The 21,043-nt window shown below is 38.8% G+C and overlaps 1 protein-coding gene across 6 annotated transcripts in view; it reads left to right on the top strand.

The window, feature by feature from the left end:
• The window catches only part of LOC126355076 (NAD-dependent protein deacetylase sirtuin-3-like), a 60,656-nt gene extending 47,567 nt beyond the window's left edge, over nucleotides 1-13,089 (top strand). For all 6 annotated transcript variants that reach the window (XM_050005255.1, XM_050005259.1, XM_050005256.1 and 3 more), the window contains 2 exons: nucleotides 6,142-6,258; nucleotides 12,151-13,089. In XM_050005255.1, coding sequence (XP_049861212.1) covers nucleotides 6,142-6,258; nucleotides 12,151-12,360 — 327 coding nt within the window. In that variant the 3' untranslated portion in view covers nucleotides 12,361-13,089. The remainder of the gene's footprint in view (nucleotides 1-6,141; nucleotides 6,259-12,150) is intronic.
• Nucleotides 13,090-21,043: the final 7,954 nt, after the last annotated feature.

The raw sequence follows: 21,043 nt of genomic DNA, 5'->3' as shown, positions 1-21,043 counted from the left end.
AGGATGGCTGGAGATGGGATTGAACCGCCGTCCTCCCGAATGCGAGTCCAGTGTGCTAACCACTGCGCCACCTCGCTCGGTAAAGTAACAATGCAACAATGCGAATGCGATCAAACTGCGGTATTGACTATCTAGGGATAATTGAACTACAGACAACATGAGCCATATACCTCCTTCCCAGTGGAATGACTGGAACTGATCAGCTGTCGGACCCCCTCCGTCTAATAGGCGCTGCTCATGCATAGTTGTTTACATCTTAGGTGGGTTTAGTGACATCTCTGAACAGTCAAAGGGATTGTGTATGTGATACAATATCCATAGTCAATGTCTATCTTCAGGAGTTCTGGGAACTGGGGTGTTGCAGAACTTTTTTTGATGTGTTACAATTTACAGGCTTTGAAGGTTCATAAGTTAATTTCTCATTAATTAGTAATTTCATCCACAAAGTTGGCACATCCACATTTTAATAAAACATTTGTGCTGCCTTTATATTGTAAATTTTACACGTATTGTGTAATTATACATGATTTCATAAATATTGCTTAACTCAAGCCCTCAAAATAATAAGCCACTTGAAAGTGCAGATATTTATTTCCAATGCAATCTTAGAGTAAAGTCAGTGAATAAAATATTTTGACTTGTTTGTTACCAGCAGATGCACATTGTTATCCCCATAGATGAGTTTTCTCACCAGTTTCTCAAGGTAATATTTGGAAAATAAATAGCAGATATAAATCTGAAAACAAGAGCTGCCATAAACTGAATTTTAGTGCCATATGACTGTTATGCAATTTCTGATTTCAACACAAAAAACAGAAAACAGCCATAAAATAATACTTCATCATTATTTAAAGATCTCCACAATCAGTTTTAAACTTGGGAACCCATCTCCAAGTGGTTTTTACAGCACTGCACGTTGAAAATTTTGCAGGGATGCAATAAATGGCAGGTTTTAGGAAGTACTTTTTTAAAAATTTTATTTGGGGAAATTATTGCTAAACAAAATTGTCTTTTGTTCAGTTATTTAGCCTAGTCTCATTTGTGTTTCATTAGGGCATTTACACTTGTTTCCCACTTCACATACTACTGTAATTAACACAGAAAAATAACACAAAAAAACATCTCCTCATATGGGTTCCTGCTGTAGGCTGCTTTCAGGTGTCTTGCCTCTAAACCGCAGCTCATTCCTTAAGAAAGCTCTGTAATACACGTTCATATTAGAAAGAGGTACACTATTGTCTACTAAATGCATACAATGCACTTTTTTGAAACTCTGTGATTATATTCCTGAACTGACTATTTTACATTTAATATGACCAAGGCCTCTTCACTCTCAAATTGTTTTAATACTGGAGTAATAAAAAATTATCTTACCTAATTTTTGGAGCATGCAAACATATGAGACTCCTTCTCTGGTAGTCCACAAGGGTAGATTTCATACACCAGCATGGATGGCATTGAGACTACCCTGTTCTGAAAAGCTGGTGTTCACTAGTGCCTCTGTTAATCAAACCCCTTCTTATTGTTATAAATGATCCTTGCATTCGCATTTGCAACTTTTCAATGGTCAGATACTTTTTTTTTATTGAAAGGGGATCTCTTGCTGAATGAAGCACAGTATAGTGTGTCATCCAATCAAGTAAGATAAATGTTAATAGAATTTGTTAAAGACATGGTGTGAACATTTGCATGCTGTGAGAGATGCTTCACAAGTCGATGGTGGCTACAATATTTACATTACCTCACATTGTTACCTTTTTGGCCCTACAATATATTAACATTTCAACAGTGTAAGTTCATATCAAACTGAGTAATAATAAGAATATCTATATAGATTTTACCAAACTCTTGATATCATTAATATTTACTGAATTTACTCATTCCAAACTATACACAGAGAAGAGTAAATCTGCTGAACATGTATTATATATCAGATTATACATTTTTGCCAAATATGAACTCTTTATCTTAATTTCCTTCTGGCTGTCAAAAACATCGGAAAAAACCTAGTAACTTTAAAATTCCTTACCTCACCTTCTCGAAATTTTGTGGGTGTTATTTCTTTCCATCTAACAAAAGTTAATGATAGAAACATTATAATAACATATTAAAAACAATGATTCCAAGACTTACCAAGCGGGAAAGTGCCGGTAGACAGGCACAACGAACAAAACACACAAACACACACACACAGAATTTCGAGCTTTCGCAACCGGCGGCTGCTTCGTCAAGAAAGAGGGAAGGAAAAGGAAAGACGAAAGGATGTGGGTTTTAAGGGAGAGGGTAAGGAGTCATTCCAATCCTGGGAGCGGAAAGACTTACCTTAGGGGGAAAAAAGGATAGGTATATACTCGCGCACACACACGCACACACATATCCATCCATACATACACAGACACAAGTAGACATATTTGTGTTCTTGTGTCTGTGTATGTATGGATGGATATGTGTGTGTGTGTGTGTGTGTGTGTGTGTGTGTGTGTGTGTGTGCGCGCGCGAGTATATACCTATCCTTTTTTCCCCCTAAGGTAAGTCTTTCCGCTCCCGTGATTGGAATGACTCCTTACCCTCTCCCTAAATCCCACATCCTTTCATCTTTCCTTTTCCTTCCCTCTTTCCTGACGAAGCAGCCGCCGGTTGCGAAAGCTCGAAATTCTGTGTGTGTGTTTGTGTGTTTTGTTCGTCGTGCCTGTCTACCGGCGCTTTCCCGCTTGGTAAGTCTTGGAATCTTTGTTTTTAATATGTTTTTCCCATGTGGAAGTTTCTTTCTATTTCATTTACAAACATTATAATAAAATAGTTATTATAGATATCAAACAATGGAAACTCTTGGTAGGAATATCAACAATATAGGAAAAGACAGATTGCTACTTACCGTAAAGATAACATGCTGAGTTGCAGACAGGCATGATTAAAAGGCACTTACATTGAAGCTTTTGGCCATAGTCTTCATAAAAAAAAGAGAAACACACACCATTCATTCACACAAGCAACCACACCTCATGCATACATGGTCGCCAATTCCAGCAGCTCCAACATTCTGGCCCGAGCTGCCAGAGTTAGCAGTCGTGCGTGTTAGGTGTGCTTGCTTGTGTAAATGAGTAGTATGTGTTTCTCGGTTATAATTATCAAACAATTACACAATGATAATGACATCATGCAGCTGCAATGGGTATGGACATGATGAAGAAGCATTTGGTATCACAATTAAAATCATTCAACAGCATAGACTTACTACACAGTGCATTCATAATTATAAGAGAGAAAGGTAGAGAAGGTCATACTTGCTTCCCCACAATATGTATTATACTCTATTAGTGATGAGGCCATGGAGTGTGATTGTGTGTTTGTATAATGAACACTGCTTGTTTAATGTTATTGCTATATGCAGTACACTTAACCAGCATTTTCATTTGCAAAATGCAACATATGCTCATACTTGACATAACACCAATGTAGTATATCTTTTTTTCCCGGGCCAAAAGCTCAGTGGAACCGTGGAACCAATACTGGAAATAAGTGTAATCTACATAAATATTTAAACTCATTTACTGTGGTGCAGAAAGATGTCCATTATTCAGGAACAGTTTATATACTAAGTTGCCATGTAGCCATAAAAATTAGTCACTAATAAAGTGCACTTTAAGAGAATTGTGAAGAATTTTTTGATGGTCAACTCCTTCTACTATAATGATGAATTTTTAATAGAAACAGTTGATGTATATTTTATTAATCGTATCAGCTAATGTGTCATATAAAACCTGACATCTGGCATCCTCAGTACAGTAATACAGTCTGTCTAAATAAGTGTTGTGACATTATCTTATCCTCTTCAGTTTATACAAATTTCCATGTTTGTGATGAGTGTTGTATTAACTTTTAAGTGAAAATTGTTTCAGATCTTTGATTTCCCTTGAGGACTGTTTCTCTTAGGATCTATGTGACAAATTGTAAAATGTAATTTTGTTTTTATGATATGTTGTACAATCTTGAGGATCTCCTCACTATGGATCAAGGGAATGAAAAGTATATCTGTATATCTCTCTCTCTAGATAGCACTTTTCAGAGCTGTGCATCTTCACAGACATGATGGTTTTGATGTTCAGAAGCACTTTCAGTGGCATCACACCACTGATTTCCTGCAATATGAGGCATCTATCAACAAACTTACAAAAACTGTCTAAAGATGGATTTTCCCTCCAGCTGGAGTGGCTGAGTGGTTCTAGGCGCTACAGTCTGGAACCACGTGACCACTACAGTCGCAGGTTCGAATCCTGCCTCGGACATGGATGTGTGTGATGTCCTTAGGTTAGTTAGGTTTAAGTAGTTTTGAGTTCTAGGGGCTGATGACCTCAGAAGTTAAGTCCCACAGTGCTCAGAACCATTTTTTGGATTTTCCAGTTCCAAATATAGTCACATACAATGCAAATTTCTGAATAGTTCTGTCTTTTATCTTACTTTTATGTTATTCAAGCATAAAAACAAAGCGTTTACTGTTAAAAATATAAGGTGTGATGGAAAAATAATATTTTTTATCTACCAAAGCTTTTATTTTTTTCAATTAACAATGTTGTCCCCTTCAAAGCAGTTCACTTCAGCAGCTATAACTGGCAGAGTCATTGTTCGCGGTCTTGATAGCAGTGCTGCAAGGCTTCAACTGGTAGGGCGTTAGGGCCTTTAACATGTCAGTCACGTTCTTTTGAATGTTCTCCAATTCAGGAAAGAAAAAGTCACAAACTCACAGATCAGCTGAATAGAGGGTCTGTAGAACGACAGGAATGTCTTTTGAGGTCAAAAATTCTGTGATGGAAGTGGCCATGTGACATGGGGCATAGTCATGATGCAGCATCCACTTGTTTGCAATGTACAGTTTCATTTGATTCACCCTTTTCCTGAGCCTTTTAAAGATATCTTTGTAAAACACTTGGTTGACGGCTTGTCCTGCAGGAACAAATTTTTTTTGTGCACGACACCCCAACTGTCAAAAAAGCAAATCAGCATTGTTTTGATCCTTGATTTGCTCATTCAAACTTTCTTTTGATCGAGGAGAAGTCTCAGTGTGCCACTCCTCATTTTGCCACAGGATAATACTCAACATTCTAGGATTCATCATCTGTGATCACACGACTAAACCATTCATGGTCACTGGCAATCCTCTCAAGGAGATCAAAGCACACACCTCTTTGATTGCTCTTATGCTCAGTTGTGAAGATTTTTCAGCACAGTTTTGGTGCAAATCTTTTACATGTGAAAATCTTTGGTCAGAATTTGATGTATGGTGAATCTGTTTATGTTTAACAGGTCACCCATCATCCTTATTGCTAATTGTCAGTCTGATCTCACAAGAGCACATACATGTTTGACATTTTCATCAGTTTTTGAAATTGAAGGTCTCCCTGAGCAATGTTTATCTTCAGTGTGTTCCCAGCCTTCCAAAAGTGACTTGTGTTCTTGATAGGGACGATTCCCCACTGGCCTGTTTCAATTTTTCAAAGTTTTCTCAAGTTTAACACAAAATGTGATAGGCATAACGTTGCTTTAAATACCGCTGTTCCATTTTCGTAACACACAACAGAAACACAGTTTTTAGTGATGGTGCTCTCAGAAATCACATGATGGCTGTACAGAGCTGAAGTTCAGGTTGAGCAGCTAGAAAAGATGAACACACCAGTCTATACAAGTAGAACAACACAGAGTTGCCAAGTTGCTCATAGTATTGTAGGCCTCATTACTTTACTCACACACCTTGTATTTACTACTGCAGTAGGTTGATATTATGAACTATTGAAGAGTTAATACCATTATATGAACATTGCGCATTCACTCATAGTTTTTTATTACTATGAAAATCCATGACAAGTAAATTTTAATCACAGCACCATTGTGGCTACATATTAGAAACACTGAGCTGTCTATACAGTAAATAATGATAAAGTTTGATTATGTAACACCTGTTATTTTTGAATGCATTTACTTGTACTTCAGTTTATCTTTTGTTGCACATAGCATTTTTTGATGAGAATGGCATTTATGAGTTATTCATTGTGTGAATAACATAATCTGTAATGTGTATTGATCCATGCTATTCTAAATAATTAAGAACTATTACAATGAAGTCAGAATTTGTACACTTACTTCCAGGGACTTGTGAAACCTGACATTGTTTTCTTTGGAGAGGCATTACCAGACCGTTTCTTCTTGTACCAAGATGATGTTCTATGGGCTGATCTTCTTATTGTCATTGGTACATCTTTGGAGGTAAGAGGCAGTCAAATATTTCAATTTAATTTGACAATCACAAACACAAGTACGACATGTTAATAAAAGATGCATCCAGAAGTGAAGTTCCAAATATAGCATGAGCAGTTGGATAAGAATTCACAAGCGGAGGAGTAGAAAGAAAGTATGTGGGAATAATGCAATGCAGTTTCAGTCTTACGATGGTCCTTCTGTCAAACATTTTGCCCATCACACCTAGAATAGGTTTTCGTTACCCTCCCAAGCTCCACAATATCCTTGTCAAATCCTATGCTCCTTCTGTGGCCAATTCCTTACCCTATGGTTCCTACACCTGTGACTATCCCCACCATAAAAACTGTGCTGTGCAACCTGCCACCACCACCTATACCAGCACTGTAACTGGCAAAAACATATACTGTCAAAGGGATAGCCACCCGTTAAATGACATGTTGTATACTAGCTATTGTGTAGACACTGTTCGGCCTTTTACATTGGCATGACAACCACCAAGTTACTAGTTAGGATGAATGGGCTTAGGCAAGGGTGTCTACTGGCAACACACAATATCCTGTTGCAGAATGTGCTCTATGATATGGTTTCACCACATGCACCATCTGAATGATTTCCCGATACGCTAGTTTCTCATAACACTGCAGGTTGGAACTGACCCTATAACATGTCCTTGTGTGAATAATGGTCTCACCATGATATGAATTAATAAAATCATCTCAGGCTTTCAGGCGCGTTAGGTGGTTAAAATCCCACAAGCTTTTAACCAAGCTCTCCTCGATCATTGTCAACTGCTATATGACTACCGTGTCGCCATTATAGCTGTTATGTAATGGCACTGATGGCTGTGACATTGCTGTTGCCCTCTTCCTTGCCAACTGTAGTGGTGTTTATGTTCTGCATCCATTGTACCCACTTCAACCTCACAATGACTAAGTCCTTGCTGTGCTGAGCTGCAACCATCCTTGTTGATGGTATTTGCAGATATTTTTATTTCTACTGCTTCTCTTATGATGCAAAACCCCTTTGTCCACAAGGTACATACCAGAAACTACCATGGGACCCAAAATCAAGAATAATGAGGAATACATCAGAGCTCCTGAAACGGTCATCATTGGAAGAAGCTGTTATTAAGAATCTCCTCCCTTAGGCACCGAGACCACCTATATGTTATGGGCTACCACAGATTCACAAAACAGGTTCTCCTCTTTGGCTCATATGAACACTATTGGTTCATCAACTGAAAGACTGGCAAAACATCTGACCAGCCTCCTTATGCTATATGGGTATGCTGTGTGCATTACATCAAAAACACCAATGATTTTATCAATTGAATCAAACATCTGTGTCTTGGGCAAGGTAATATAATGTTCAGTTTTGATGTGGTCTCCCTATTCATGAATTTCCCTCTCAAAAACTGCATAAATCTTCTATCCCAGTTATTCAATAATACAGTTGTGGAATTGTTTAAGCACACATTTATATCATAATATTTTCTTTAAGATGGCCAGTATTTTGACCAGTTGCACAGTGTGGCAACGGGAAGTCCATTAACTCCATCGATAGCCAGCCTTTTTATAGAGAAATTTGAAGACATCGCTTTGGACACAGTTCTCAATAAGTCAAGTTCCTTTTATCATTAAGTTGATGACACTTATATCATCTGGCTGGAGATGTGAAAATCTTGGAGAATTGTTAGAATATTCATGACCACATTAAGTTTACAATAGAAGTAGAGAAGGATGGTGCAATGCCCTTCCTTGACGTCCTTATTTGCTGGAAAATCAATGGACAACTCAGCCAAAGTGTGTACAGTAAACTTAAACATGGGGATCAGTATCATGCTCTCAGCCACCACCATCCAGTACAAAAATGTGATGTTCTGAACATCATCATCCACTGTGCTAAAGTCACCTCAGACACTAAAAATCTACCACTAGAACTGAACCACCTCTGAAAAGTCTTCCTTGAAAACAGCTACAATCACTGCCAGGTATGACAGGCTATTTCTGGTGAGACATACAGGAAAAACACCACTGAAGAAGAGAACAAGAAACTTGCATTTTTGCCTTTCTATGGCACAGTGTCAGCAAATATCAGCTAGTTCATGAAGAGACACAACATCTGATCAGTATTCAGGCCCTCAGCAAAAATATGACAACTCACGACACCTGTGCAGGATGATCTTGGACTTAGAACGTCTGGAGTGTACACAATACCATGCCACTGTGGCTGCTACTACGTGGCCAAACAGTACACATTGTGGAGAAAACTCGAACAGAACACAAGAGGTAGTTATGCCTACACTATCCTGACAAATCAGCCTTGATTGAACTAGCTTTAGAAATTCTATTCAACAAAATGTCTGCCATTATAGGACAAAGGGATTTTGGGATAGTACCATAAAAGAAGCAGTAAAAATAAAATTATCTGAAAACATCAGCAACCATGACATGATGCTGCTGAAAGCCCGAGAAGATTTTATTAATAAGTCCTTGGTGCTTGCCATCCAACTGGCTGTCAACAGTGCAATGTGTGATTCCTTCAGTGACTACTGTAGCAGAATATTGTCAAATAATCTTTCACAAAACTTAAGGAAATTGTGGTTGTATATAAAGGCTGTTAGTGGCACAAAAGCTAGTTTCCAGTGGCTATCAAATGAGACACGAACTGAAATTGAGGGTCGCAGAGTAAAAGCTGAAATGCTTAACTCTATTTTTAAATGTTCCTTTACAAAGGAAAACCCAGAATTGCCCCAGCTTAATCCTCAGACAACTGCAAATATGACTGAAATAAGTATTAGTGTCACTGGTGCTGACGAACAGCTGAAATTGTTAAAATTAAATGACGCCCCAGGGCCCGATGGAAATACTGTCAGATTCTGTATTGAATTTGCAGCTGATTTAGCTCCTCTTCTCTCTATAATCTCTCATAGATCTCTTGAACAAAAAGCTGTGTCCATCTCTTGGAATAAGTGACAGGTGACACCTGTCTACAAGAAGGGTAGTAGAAGTGATCCACAAAACTACTGTCCAATATCCTTGACATCTATTTCTTGCAGGATCTTAGAACATATTCTCAGCTCAAACATAATGAGGTATTTTGAACACAATGATCTCTTCAGTGCCAACCAACCTGGATTCTGAAAACATCTCTCATGTGAAGCCCAACTCATACTTTTCTCACATGACATACTTACAGCTTTCAATCAAGGCAGTCAAGTAGATACAATATTTATTGACTTTCAAAAAGCATTTGATTCAGAACCTCACCTATGCTTATTGGAGTATCAAGTGAAATTTGTGACTGGATTAAGGACTTTTTGGTAGGGAGTATGCAGCATGTTAACTTAGATGGAAAGTCATCATCAGATGTAGAAGTAACTTCATCTACATCTACATGACTACTCTGCAATTCACATTTAAGTGCTTGGCAGAGGATTCATCGAACCACAATCATACTATCTCTCTACTATTCCACTCCCGAACAGCGAGCGGGAAAAACGAACACCTAAACATTTCTGTTCGAGCTCTGATTTCTCTTATTTTATTTTGATGATCATTCCTACCTATGTAGGTTGGGCTCAACAAAATATTTTCGCATTCGGAAGAGAAAGTTGGTGACTGAAATTTCGTAAAAAGGTCTCACCGCGACGAAAAACGTCTATGCTGTAATGACTTCCATCCCAACTCGTGTATCATATCTGCCACACTCTCTCCCCTATAATGTGATAATACAAAACGAGCTGCCCTTTTTTGCACCCTTTCGATGTCCTCCGTCAGTCTCACCTGGTAAGGATCCCACACCGCGCAGCAATATTCTAACAGAGGACGAACGAGTGTAGTGTAAGCTGTCTCTTTAGTGGACTTGTTGCATCTTCTAAGTGTCCTGCCAGTGAAACGGAGCCTTTGGCTCGCCTTCCCCACAATATTATCTATGTGGTCCTTCCAACTGAAGTTGTTCGTAATTTTAACACCCAGATACTTAGTTGAATTGACAGCCTTGAGAATTGTACTATTTATCGAGTAATCGAATTCCAATGGATTTCTTTTGGAACTCATGTGGATCACCTCACACTTTTCGTTATTTAGCGTCAAGTGCCACCTGCCACACCATACAGCAATCTTTTCTAAATCGCTTTGCAACTGATACTGGTCTTCGGATGACCTTACTAGACGGTAAATTACAGCATCATCTGCGAACAGTCTAAGAGAACTGCTCAGATTGTCACCCAGGTCATTTATATAGATCAGGAACAGTAGAGGTCCCAGGACGCTTCCCTGGGGAACACCTGATATCACTTCAGTTTTACTCGATGATTTGCCGTCTATTACTACGAACTGCGATCTTCCTGACAGGAAATCACGAATCCAGTCGCACAACTGAGACGATACCCATAGCTCCGCAGCTTGATTAGAAGTCGCTTGTGAGGAACAGTGTCAAAAGCTTTCCGGAAATCTAGAAATATGGAATCAACTTGGAGATCCCCTGTCGATAGCGGCCATTACTTCAGGTGTGCCCCACGGAAATATGTTGTGACCCTTGCTGCTCATGATGTATATTAATGACATTGCTGACAATATTAATAGTAACATCAGACTTTTTACAGATGATGCAGTTATCTTTAATGAAGTACTGTGTGGAAGAATCTGCATAAATATTCAGTCATATCTCGACAATACTTCAAAGGGGTACAAATATTGGCAACTTGCTGTAAATGTTCAGAAATGTAAAATTGTGCACTTCACAAAACAAAAAGACATAGTATCCTGTGAATAACATCAGTGAGTCACTATTGGACTCGGCCAACTCATACAAATACCTGGGTGTAACACTTTGTAGGGATATGAAATGGAATGATCACATAGGCTCAGTTGTGGGTAAAGCACATGGTAGACTTCAGTTTTCTGGTAAGAAACTGAGGAATTGCAATCAGTCTACAAAGGAGTTTGCTTGAAAATCACTCGTGCATCCAGTTCTAGAGTATTGCTCAAGTGTGTGGGACCCATACCAGATAGGACTAATAGGGAAGGGCAGCACGAATGGTCACAAGTTTGTTTGATCCATGGGAGAGTATTACAGAGATACTGCATAAACTGAATTGGCAGACTCTTGGAGATAGACATAAATTATCCCGAGAAAGTCTATTAACAAGGTTTCAAGAACCAGTTTTAAATGATGGCTCTAGGAGCATTCTACAACTACCTGTGTATTGCCCACATAGGGATCTTGAGGATAAGATTAAAATAATTACTGCACACCTGGAGGCTTTCAGACAATCATTCTTCCTATGCTCCATATATAAATAGCATAGAAGGAAACCATAATAACTGGTACAATGGGACTTACGCTGAGCCATGCATTTTCCAGTGGTTTGCAGAGTATAGAAGTAGATGTAGTTGTAGAAGTGTGTTCTCTCTGTTGAGAATCCCCACCCATGTCTGATTGCGGCAAATTAATATAAAAAATACATAAAAAAGTGACTGGTTGCTGTATTTGTCCATATAATATAATCCGCAGCCATGGAGCTAAACAGCTAATAAAAGGGATGAATTATTGTTAATATTGAAAGAGGCAAAGAAAGGGGAGGTTACATTATCAGTAATGCTCTTGCACTTACTTAACAGTCTCGTGACAAAATATGCCAATCTTGTGATTTTCTCTCTCTCCTCTACTAATTCTATCTGGTAATGGTATCAGACTGATATGCATTAACCAAAAATGGGTTGGATTAGGGATTTGTAAGTTACCTCTTTCACGAATGTATTTAATAACCTTAGGATTCTGCCGTTGACGCTCTATCTGATATCCATCTTTCATATGAGTGTTTTATCTGATTGTTATGCTTTAAATTGCTCCAGGTGCAGATCCTAGATTGTTAATAGTTGTAACTGTTTTCAGGTATACCCATTTGCAGCAATTGCCGATGAAGTGCCACGTGATGTCCCACGGCTATTGCTGAATAGGGATGTAGTTGGCTCCTTTGGTATGAGGAAGCATGACACTATCGTAACATGTGACATTATTGAAGGGGTTACAAGACTTGCCAAGGAACTTGGTTGGCATGAGGAGCTGATGGAACTGTATGCCAAACATGAGCCATGCATGTGAAAATGGTCACTGAGTTAATTTAGAGTGGCATCATTAGTTGCAGGTACAAAATGTAATATTGAATATATCCAGCAGGCAGTTTCCCGTTTGCTGCTCATGTAGTTGTTGGCAATATCATGTTGCTGAGTTATGTTAGAACATACTAAAGTTGTATTTTAGTATGTTAAATACAACATATTGTAATACATGTGAGTTTTGTGTAAAACAGAATGATTTATAACTTGAGTTCCTGAAATTATACTTTGTCCATCACAGATATCTTGCGGAATCTGTGCTAAAATTTGTTAGTGATTTGGTACATTTACACAATTTTGCCATAGTACATAAAGAGTGTATTTCATACATTTGTATTTCCTTTAAGGCTGTATTTGATCCCTGATATTTTGTGTGACATTTGTGGTATTTTTAAATTCTTCTCGTGCACTTATATAAATCTTAAGAAGTAGAGGGACACTCTAACCGCAAAATAAAAACAGTAAAGTAAATAAAGAATTTTTTGTACTATTATTGTTGTGCTTTATCTCAGATGTGTAACAAAAATAGTAATGTAAATAGTATGTATGTATCGAGCTTGTCATTGTGAAACCAATAAAAATATTGGTAAAGCTATAAGCATACAATACTGCGAGTCAAGTTTACAGTGTTACTGCCTTTAAATAAATGTGCCTCATCTAAAGACGTGTATGAAAGTACTGTAGACTGGTAAATAAAAATGAAATATGTTTTAAAGCCATGGTAACTTTTATACACACACTGCAAAATCACTGTAAAGTGCATTGCAGTGTTCCTTATTTTATTTTATTTATTTTAATTGAACTATTACTAATATTTCTTTCCATTCCGTTCAAGAATGCAGAATGAGAAGAATGCTTACTTGATTGTTTGTATGAAAGCTGTAACTATTCTGGTTTTGATGGTCACAGCAGGAGCAATGAGTACATATTAAATAGTATTTATTTGTTCTACTTCGCAAACCAGGTCAATAGGTAGGGTTTTGTAAGATATTAGATAGCAGTATTCAGGTGCCTGTTGCTTCACATTTTGCAAACTTTCTGTTACACTCAACTGTGAGGAAAACAGTCCCATGATAATTTTTGCTTCCCTTCTTCATTATATGCTTTATTTCAACTGTTAATCTAAAGTGAAATAGAGCCCACACAGATGTACAGTATTCCAGTATAGGCTGTATGAATATTTTGCAAATATTTTTCACAGTAAAACAGCACACTGCTGCATGGTTTCAGTTGCCGTGTGTGTGTGTGTGTGTGTGATCTTTACATTCCATCCTGGATTTTCCATTGTTTGACGATTTGAAGCCTTAGTTTAGTTTGACACAAAACTGAGGCTATGTGATCATTTCAGTTTATATTCCCCATATATCACCACTCTCCTGTGTTTGTATGACATGATCAATTTGAAATGCGACTCATTAATCGCAAATGTTTTGTCATATCTTCTATAATTTATAATAAATAGCTGATGTCATGGCATTCCTCAGGTATTTTTTATTCCAGTTTTACATTAGATGAGAAAAGGTTGGAAATATCTTTTTAGTGTAAATGCAACCCCAACCTAGAAAACTATGAATTTAATAATGATATATACCAGAGTAGTTATAAAATTTTAATCATCACCTCATAAAAATGAAGTTGTGACTATGAAACATGGTGATAATGTTAATCCTCCTCTGGATTTTCACTCTTCAGTGCAACAGTTTTCCTAACCATGGATGAATTGGCACATACCTTGGTTGTAAAAAGTCTCCATTTTGACCATTCATTAAGTCTTCAGGTACTAAAATCACATCATCATTCTGGAAACACCTTCAACACAATACTTTCTTCATCCAAGAAAAGAGAAAGTAGTCAGTGGTCAGTGGTTGCCACGTTAGGAGAATATGGGCTGAGTGGTGGAGGGAAACTTTGATAACCCAAAGCAGCAGCATGTATGACTGCACAGTGCAGAATGAACTGGATCATTGTCATGGGGCAGAAACACCCACTTGGACAGCTTCCAGTGACTCTTCACCTTGACACCCTGTCACAAGTTCATCAGGAGATTTCTGTAATATGATCTTGTGATGATTTGCCCCTTATGAGCATAATCTATTAGAGCCACACAATGGCAATCCCCAAAATCATTTAGCATTACATTGCCAATGATGGATGGGTCTTCACCTTTTTCAGCAAATGGAAAATCCACATCTTTCCACCAGTTGCTTTGCTCCTTTGTCTCAGGGAAACAAAACTAGCACTTGTCCATGATGATTAGGTGGCCAAAGAAGTCATCTGAATTGATCTGAGACAGCTACAACATTTCTACCACTGTCTTAGTACCACAGGCTTTCTATTCAGGTGTGAACAGTCACAAAACCCAGTGAGCAGCAATCTTCGTCGTGTTCAAAATGATGTGCAAGATGGTAAAAACTGATCTTTGGTACTATGGCCAGTCAATAGCACACAGCAATTATTCCGTGGACAAGCATTGACACTAGAAGTTCCACTGTTGTCTGACAGTGGCAGCAACAGTGACTGGCACCATACAACTGCTGGCCGCATCAGTGCCATGCACTGTGATCAGATGCACCACCAGTATCACGGATCACATGGATAAAAAAAAAGAGACCATCCAACTGCACTTCTACCCACTTCTTGCTGAGTTCTTGACCAGTTTTCAGGTAGCTCTAGCTAGCAACAGTCAAGGAACATAATAGTGGAGTCGCATCTTTCTTTCTCTTTGAGACTAGTACTTCAGAACTAGCCTCAAGACTGTATAGTGAACAGTTAAAGTGTTTTAACTGATACTTGCATTGACAAGGACTTTATATGGAGTTCAAGAAGGATGCTTTGTATCATAATTGAATAAAATAAAATATTTCTCTCAAAGCTAGTCTTCTCTCATTCTTTTGATTTCTGTCTCAAAACTATGCTCCGTCTTGGCAGGACGTGAGTGCTTTTAGTGACAAGACTTGGTCACTTCATGATCCATGACCGAGTTTCATTTTTTCCTCTATTGCCTAGATTTTGATATGCTGATGAAATTTCAAGTTCTTCACAGATAGACGGTCTGCCACTTCATTCTTTCTTCATCACTCAGGCTTGTTTGACCACATTGGAAGCAGTGCACCATCAAACTACTATATCATATAATGATGCATTATTCTTGTACATTTCCATTAACTCATAATGGATTGTTGTAGTGTTGTTCCCATTCAGATGCACAAAATGAATTACCACACAATACTTCACTTTATCAGTCGTCTGACCTTTTCTTTCAGCTACTTCACTTTATCAATCTTCTGACCTTTTCTTTCAGTGTGTATCAGGACTGCAGATGTGTAGCTGAGAAACAAAAAGTAATTTTATTTTTTGAGGTAATAAAACTTTACGACTACTTCTCGTAGTTGATTTTGTTAGTTTAAAATCACCCATTCACACCCACAAGCCATACCTAATAGTGCCAGGAAGGTCTTACACCAAACGATTATTCTTGCATGTCACCACCTTCCCATCCCCATAAAAAGGGCTGTCCCAGTGCCATAGCATTTTCTGTTAGATGGTGAGCCATGTGGTACCGAGTGTGGTTGCAATTTTGCCTTGCAGGTAGAATTAGGGCATACTTGTTATCCCTCCCTACCATCACCTCTACCCCCAAGGTTTGTATGTACACATCTACAGCCACACACTGCAAACCACTGTGAAGTCTATGTTCAGAGGGTACTTAGCATCATACCACATGTTAGGGTTGCTTCAAATTCCAGTGTGTATGGATTGTGGGAAGAACAACTGTTTAAATGCCTCTGTGCATACTGCAAATGATGTAATCTTATTTTCTTAGTACCTACAGGAGCAACACAATAGGTGGGTGTAATATATTCCAAAATTCTTCACTTATTACTAGTTCCTGAAACTTTGTAAGTATGTGATATTGCAGTGCCTGTGCTATTCTGAATTACGATGCAAAGTTCTGCACTGCAGCGACTACAGCTGTTATGAAATACATTAAATGTATTTGCAACTGTGAATATGGGCAACCATCATCTGTGTAAACGGTTGATGACAATGAAAATTTGTGCCGGACTGGGACTTGAACCCGGATTTCCCACTTTTCGCATGTGCTTACCTTACCATTCTGCTATCCGTGCACGACTCACAGCCAGACCCAAACTTCCATATGTTGCCAACCATGTGTCTATTACCTGTACTTCTACATCCATTACGTATTATATTCCCATAAAGGTGAGACATTATACTTGAAAGCCATCATTCCATACTACAGCTGAGGTGGTCCATATTCTCAATCGCAAATACATTTAATGTTTGTAAGTGTGCTCTTGTAACATAGTTGTTGTCTGTCTTCACACATCTGCCAGTTCAGGTTTTCAACACTTCCATAGCACTCTTCTATGACTCAAACAAACCTGTTACCATTCGTGCTACCATTTTTTCCTGTATATTTTCTATTTCCCCTGTTAGTCCTGTTTGGTATGGTCCCACACTCTTGAGCAATATTCATTCTAGTCTGGGGTGCACAGTTGTGTTCTGTAAACAATATCCTTCTAGAATTATTGTATTTTCTCTGTATTCTACCAGTGAACGTAGGTCTGCCACCTGCTTTACCTATAGCTGAGCCTATGTGATCATTCCACTTCACATCCCCACCAATTGTTTTGCCAAGGCTTTTCTATGAGTTGACTGATTCCAATTGTGACTTACTGATATTGTAGTCATAGAATATTGCTTTAATGCATTTTGTGAAGTGGACAGTTCTATAATTCTGAGCACTAAAAGCCAGTTGTCAATCATTGCACTAGCTTTTGTTAAAACCTTATCATGACTTGACTGGATAGTTGTGCAGCATCTTTCAGATATCACTTCACTATAGCTAACTGTATCAGCTGTAAAAATTCTGATATTACTATTATCTGATACGTCATCAATATTCAAAATGAACAAGTAGGGCCCCAACATGTTTCACTGAGCTACTGCTTCATCTGGCTATGACTCTGCCCATTTTCCTGAGGCTTGTTCCATATTTGAAAGCCTGTGTTTTACCCACTATTCACTTACTAGGCCTATTGTAGCTGAATTTGGTATCGGAGTTTTCTCCCTGGCCTTTTTGATCTGTAGGAGGTACTTTATTATCCTCTGTTCTTCAACAGCTAGGAACTGCTGATAAACATTTCAGTATCTGCCACCTGCATACATGTTCTCTGGGGTGAACGCCTGGTCTGGAGCAGGGATGTACCATTAAAATGCGCACAAATGTTATACTGAGCATATTATGCTCTATAGTCATGCATGCATGGGATATGTAGGTACTGAAATGGCAGATGAACGGGATACAGGCTTGCGAGATGAAATTGCAAAGAAGCAGGATAGGACTTACAAGAAATTGATAGAGCAAGGAGTGATATTGTGAGAGAAATAGAGCATGAGAATACCATGCAACAGACCATAGAAAAGACAAGACTAAGATTGTATGAACATGTTAAAAGAATGGAAAAGAATGAAAAATTCTCATGAAATGACAAAACGAGGCAATAGACCTAGAGGAGCACCAAGAGACAGAGGGATCATTGAAGTGAAGTATTATGAGATGAAGAAAGGAGAAGATTTGAGCATAGTGGAGAGGGAAGAATAATGGGGGAGACAAGAGGAGATGGAGGGGCTAGTGTTCCATTCAGATGAAGTCAGGGGCTGGAAAGTATGAAAAGAGATGATGACTTTCCATTCACGATAACATGCTTTGTCCTTCCTACCAAGAATTCTTCAATCCTGTTGTAACTGGGACCAGAATGGTCGCGGGGTGGCCATGAACAAAAGTGTGGCAGGACCGAACAGGAGCGGCCCGCGAACAAACAAGACAGACAAATGGGAAAGGATGGACACACACAACAACAGGTGACCGAGCAAGACACCAAGAACAGCAACACGCAAGAAGCAACGGGGTCACAAGCGAAAACCTCACGAAATCAACAACATCCACTCCGACATGGAAACAAGCAAAGTAGACACAATGTCTGTAAGTGAGATATCAAGAGACTCATGCGAATATCAGACTGCCTCGCCGAGTGAGAAGCAGGCACTTAAATACATGATAGGGTATGTCGCTATTGGCTGCTGGGACTACATGCTCCACAGTGGTGCCCTCACATCATACGTGGGCCAGGAGTGCGTGCAGGTGTGGCTTACAGCCCGACGGCTGTACCTCTAGTGGTAATCAAGGTCTATGCCATCTGGCGCAGATTCCCAGCACTCTGTACCAGAAATCCAGTCACAAATTTCAAACAATGGAAATCCCAGGATGAGATAGCAGCAATGTAAAAAGACAGATCCCTACTCAACACACAGGGAAGCATGTTGAGTCACAGACAGGCACAGAGAAAAAGACTGCTTCTCGTATGTGTGCACACACATGCAGTTAAGAACGCAAGTTTGTTTATATAGTTGTAATGTAGCAGAGTGTAGAGTTAGTTCACAACAGTCTAATGGCTGTGGCTGCGGAAGAACACATGTACCTGCCTTTCTGAATTAAGGTATCTGAAATGGGATGGGATGGATGGTAATTTCTGAGGTGAACACATACAACCACACTGCCTTATGGCCTGGCCAGGAAGATGTAAGAGCTGCTAAGTCAAAAAATGTCTTCAGAATGTTGTAGCAAACTCACGTCACTGTATTATTGGCTTCACAAACAAATATCCTTTAATAGAACAAAAAGTTGTGTTTGAATGTGCAATTGACTGTCATTCCAACATGAGTATGGTTTGTGAATTTTTGGCGTATACAGATGAAAAACATAGTAACAACTACGGTACACAAGAAAACTACTGACAGAAAATTTCATACACCAGAAGCTGCCCAACTGATGGAAATATTTGTTCACAAGGAACATAATGATAATTGCTGGTTGAATAACAATGAAACAAGTAAATTTAGTAGTACAGGCATTTGAACAGTCAGAAGGAAGTCTACACAAGGTGTATATTTACTGAGGGATTAAGGGTTAGAGCATCTGCTATTTTAGAGTTAGTTTTGGTTTGACGAGAAGCAACTTTATATTTCAGTGACATTGTGTACAGGCATGGAAAGAAACTGAGACCTATTAGCTGCGAAGAAATCATGAGAAGTGTTTGCTGGATGGATGGATGGATGGCTGGCTGGACTGGGTCATGTTTAAACGAATATTGGAAAAGGATAAAAAAATTGTTATTTATTTATCTGTATATTCCATAAATCATATACTTTCTGATGTTAAATTTGTTAAACTGTACAATTATTACACCCAGGTACTGCATAATGCCCTTATAAGCCAAATCATTATGACCACTGCCCACAGCAGTATTAAATGCCTCCTGGAGGTGTAACTGGCACAGTAAGAGGAATATATAATAGGAGTAAAGATGAACGGGGAATCATTTTAGTGATGATACTGGTCCCAAATGTGGAAGTACATTGACTTTGACAAAGGATAAATGGTTATTTCCTGGTGCCTGGGAATGATCATCTAGAAACCTCAAAGCTGGCTGGCTGCATGCATGCTACTGTCATGAGCATCTATGTATAGTAGTTGAAGGCTGGTGAAACCAAGATCTGGTGACAAGATGTTGGACATCCTTGCCTTGTGACAGAATGGGGAGATCCGTAACTTGTCTGCAATACAGAGCAAGATAATCGGTGATCTGTGGCAGGGATGATGACACAGTTCAGTGCTGGTGCATGTACAAGTGTTTCAGAGTACACTGTTCAACACACATTGTTGAACATGTGGTTTCACAGAGACAGCTCCTTTGTGTTCCCATTCTGACCCAATGAAACTGTAAACCAGAACTGCAGTGGGCATGGGGTTATCCAGGTGTGGCTGCTTGAAACATACTCTGTGCCACAGACACAGGCTGATGGAAGCAGTATTATGCTATACAGGGCATTCACATGGACTTCTGTGGGGCCTATTTCAGTAACCAAAAGCACCATGAAAGCTATTGACTAATTGAACTATATTTTGGACCACCTGTCCCTTCATGCTTGGTGCCTTCCCCAAAAGTGATGACATCTTCCAACAGGATAACTGGGTGTGTCTGTCACATGGTCAGAATAGTTCTACAGTGGTTCGATGAGCATGAAAATGAAATCACACTGATTTCTTGGCTTCAAATTCACCTGATCTAGGATGCCATCGAGCACCAGCTCCTTGTCCACAAGCCACCACCAGCCCATAATATAGGAGAATTGCATGACCCGAGTGTAGAGCTTTCATTTCGCATACCTCCAGAAACGTACAAAGGACTCATTGAATACATCCAGCAGAAACACTGCTGTTTCATGTTCCAAAGGTAGACCACACACTATTAAGCATGCAGTTATAATGTTTTGGCTCAGCAATGTATATTAGTGTGACTACATGTTGGCCATTTATATGTATTTAATAACAGAAGTAGTCATGATAAAAACTCACTCTGTAGTTGATTGTTTGGCAAACGACAGTGAAAACTTTCAGACAAGCCCAGTTGAGCTATGACACAAATGCTGCGTAGCCATGTACGAGGTCTGATCAAAAAGTAAAGGGAACATTGCATACGTATGATTTTCAAATTTTTTCTCACATTGGTACATATGTTCATGGTGTATGTTTGCATTTTCAGCTGTTTTGAATATTTAGTTTATTGTCAACAGTCAAAAAG

Source organism: Schistocerca gregaria, chromosome 3 (assembly GCF_023897955.1).
Source record: "Schistocerca gregaria isolate iqSchGreg1 chromosome 3, iqSchGreg1.2, whole genome shotgun sequence".
NCBI lineage: Eukaryota > Metazoa > Arthropoda > Insecta > Orthoptera > Acrididae > Schistocerca > Schistocerca gregaria.
Note: the sequence above shows the minus strand (reverse complement) of the source record. Positions and strands in the feature narration are given on the sequence as shown.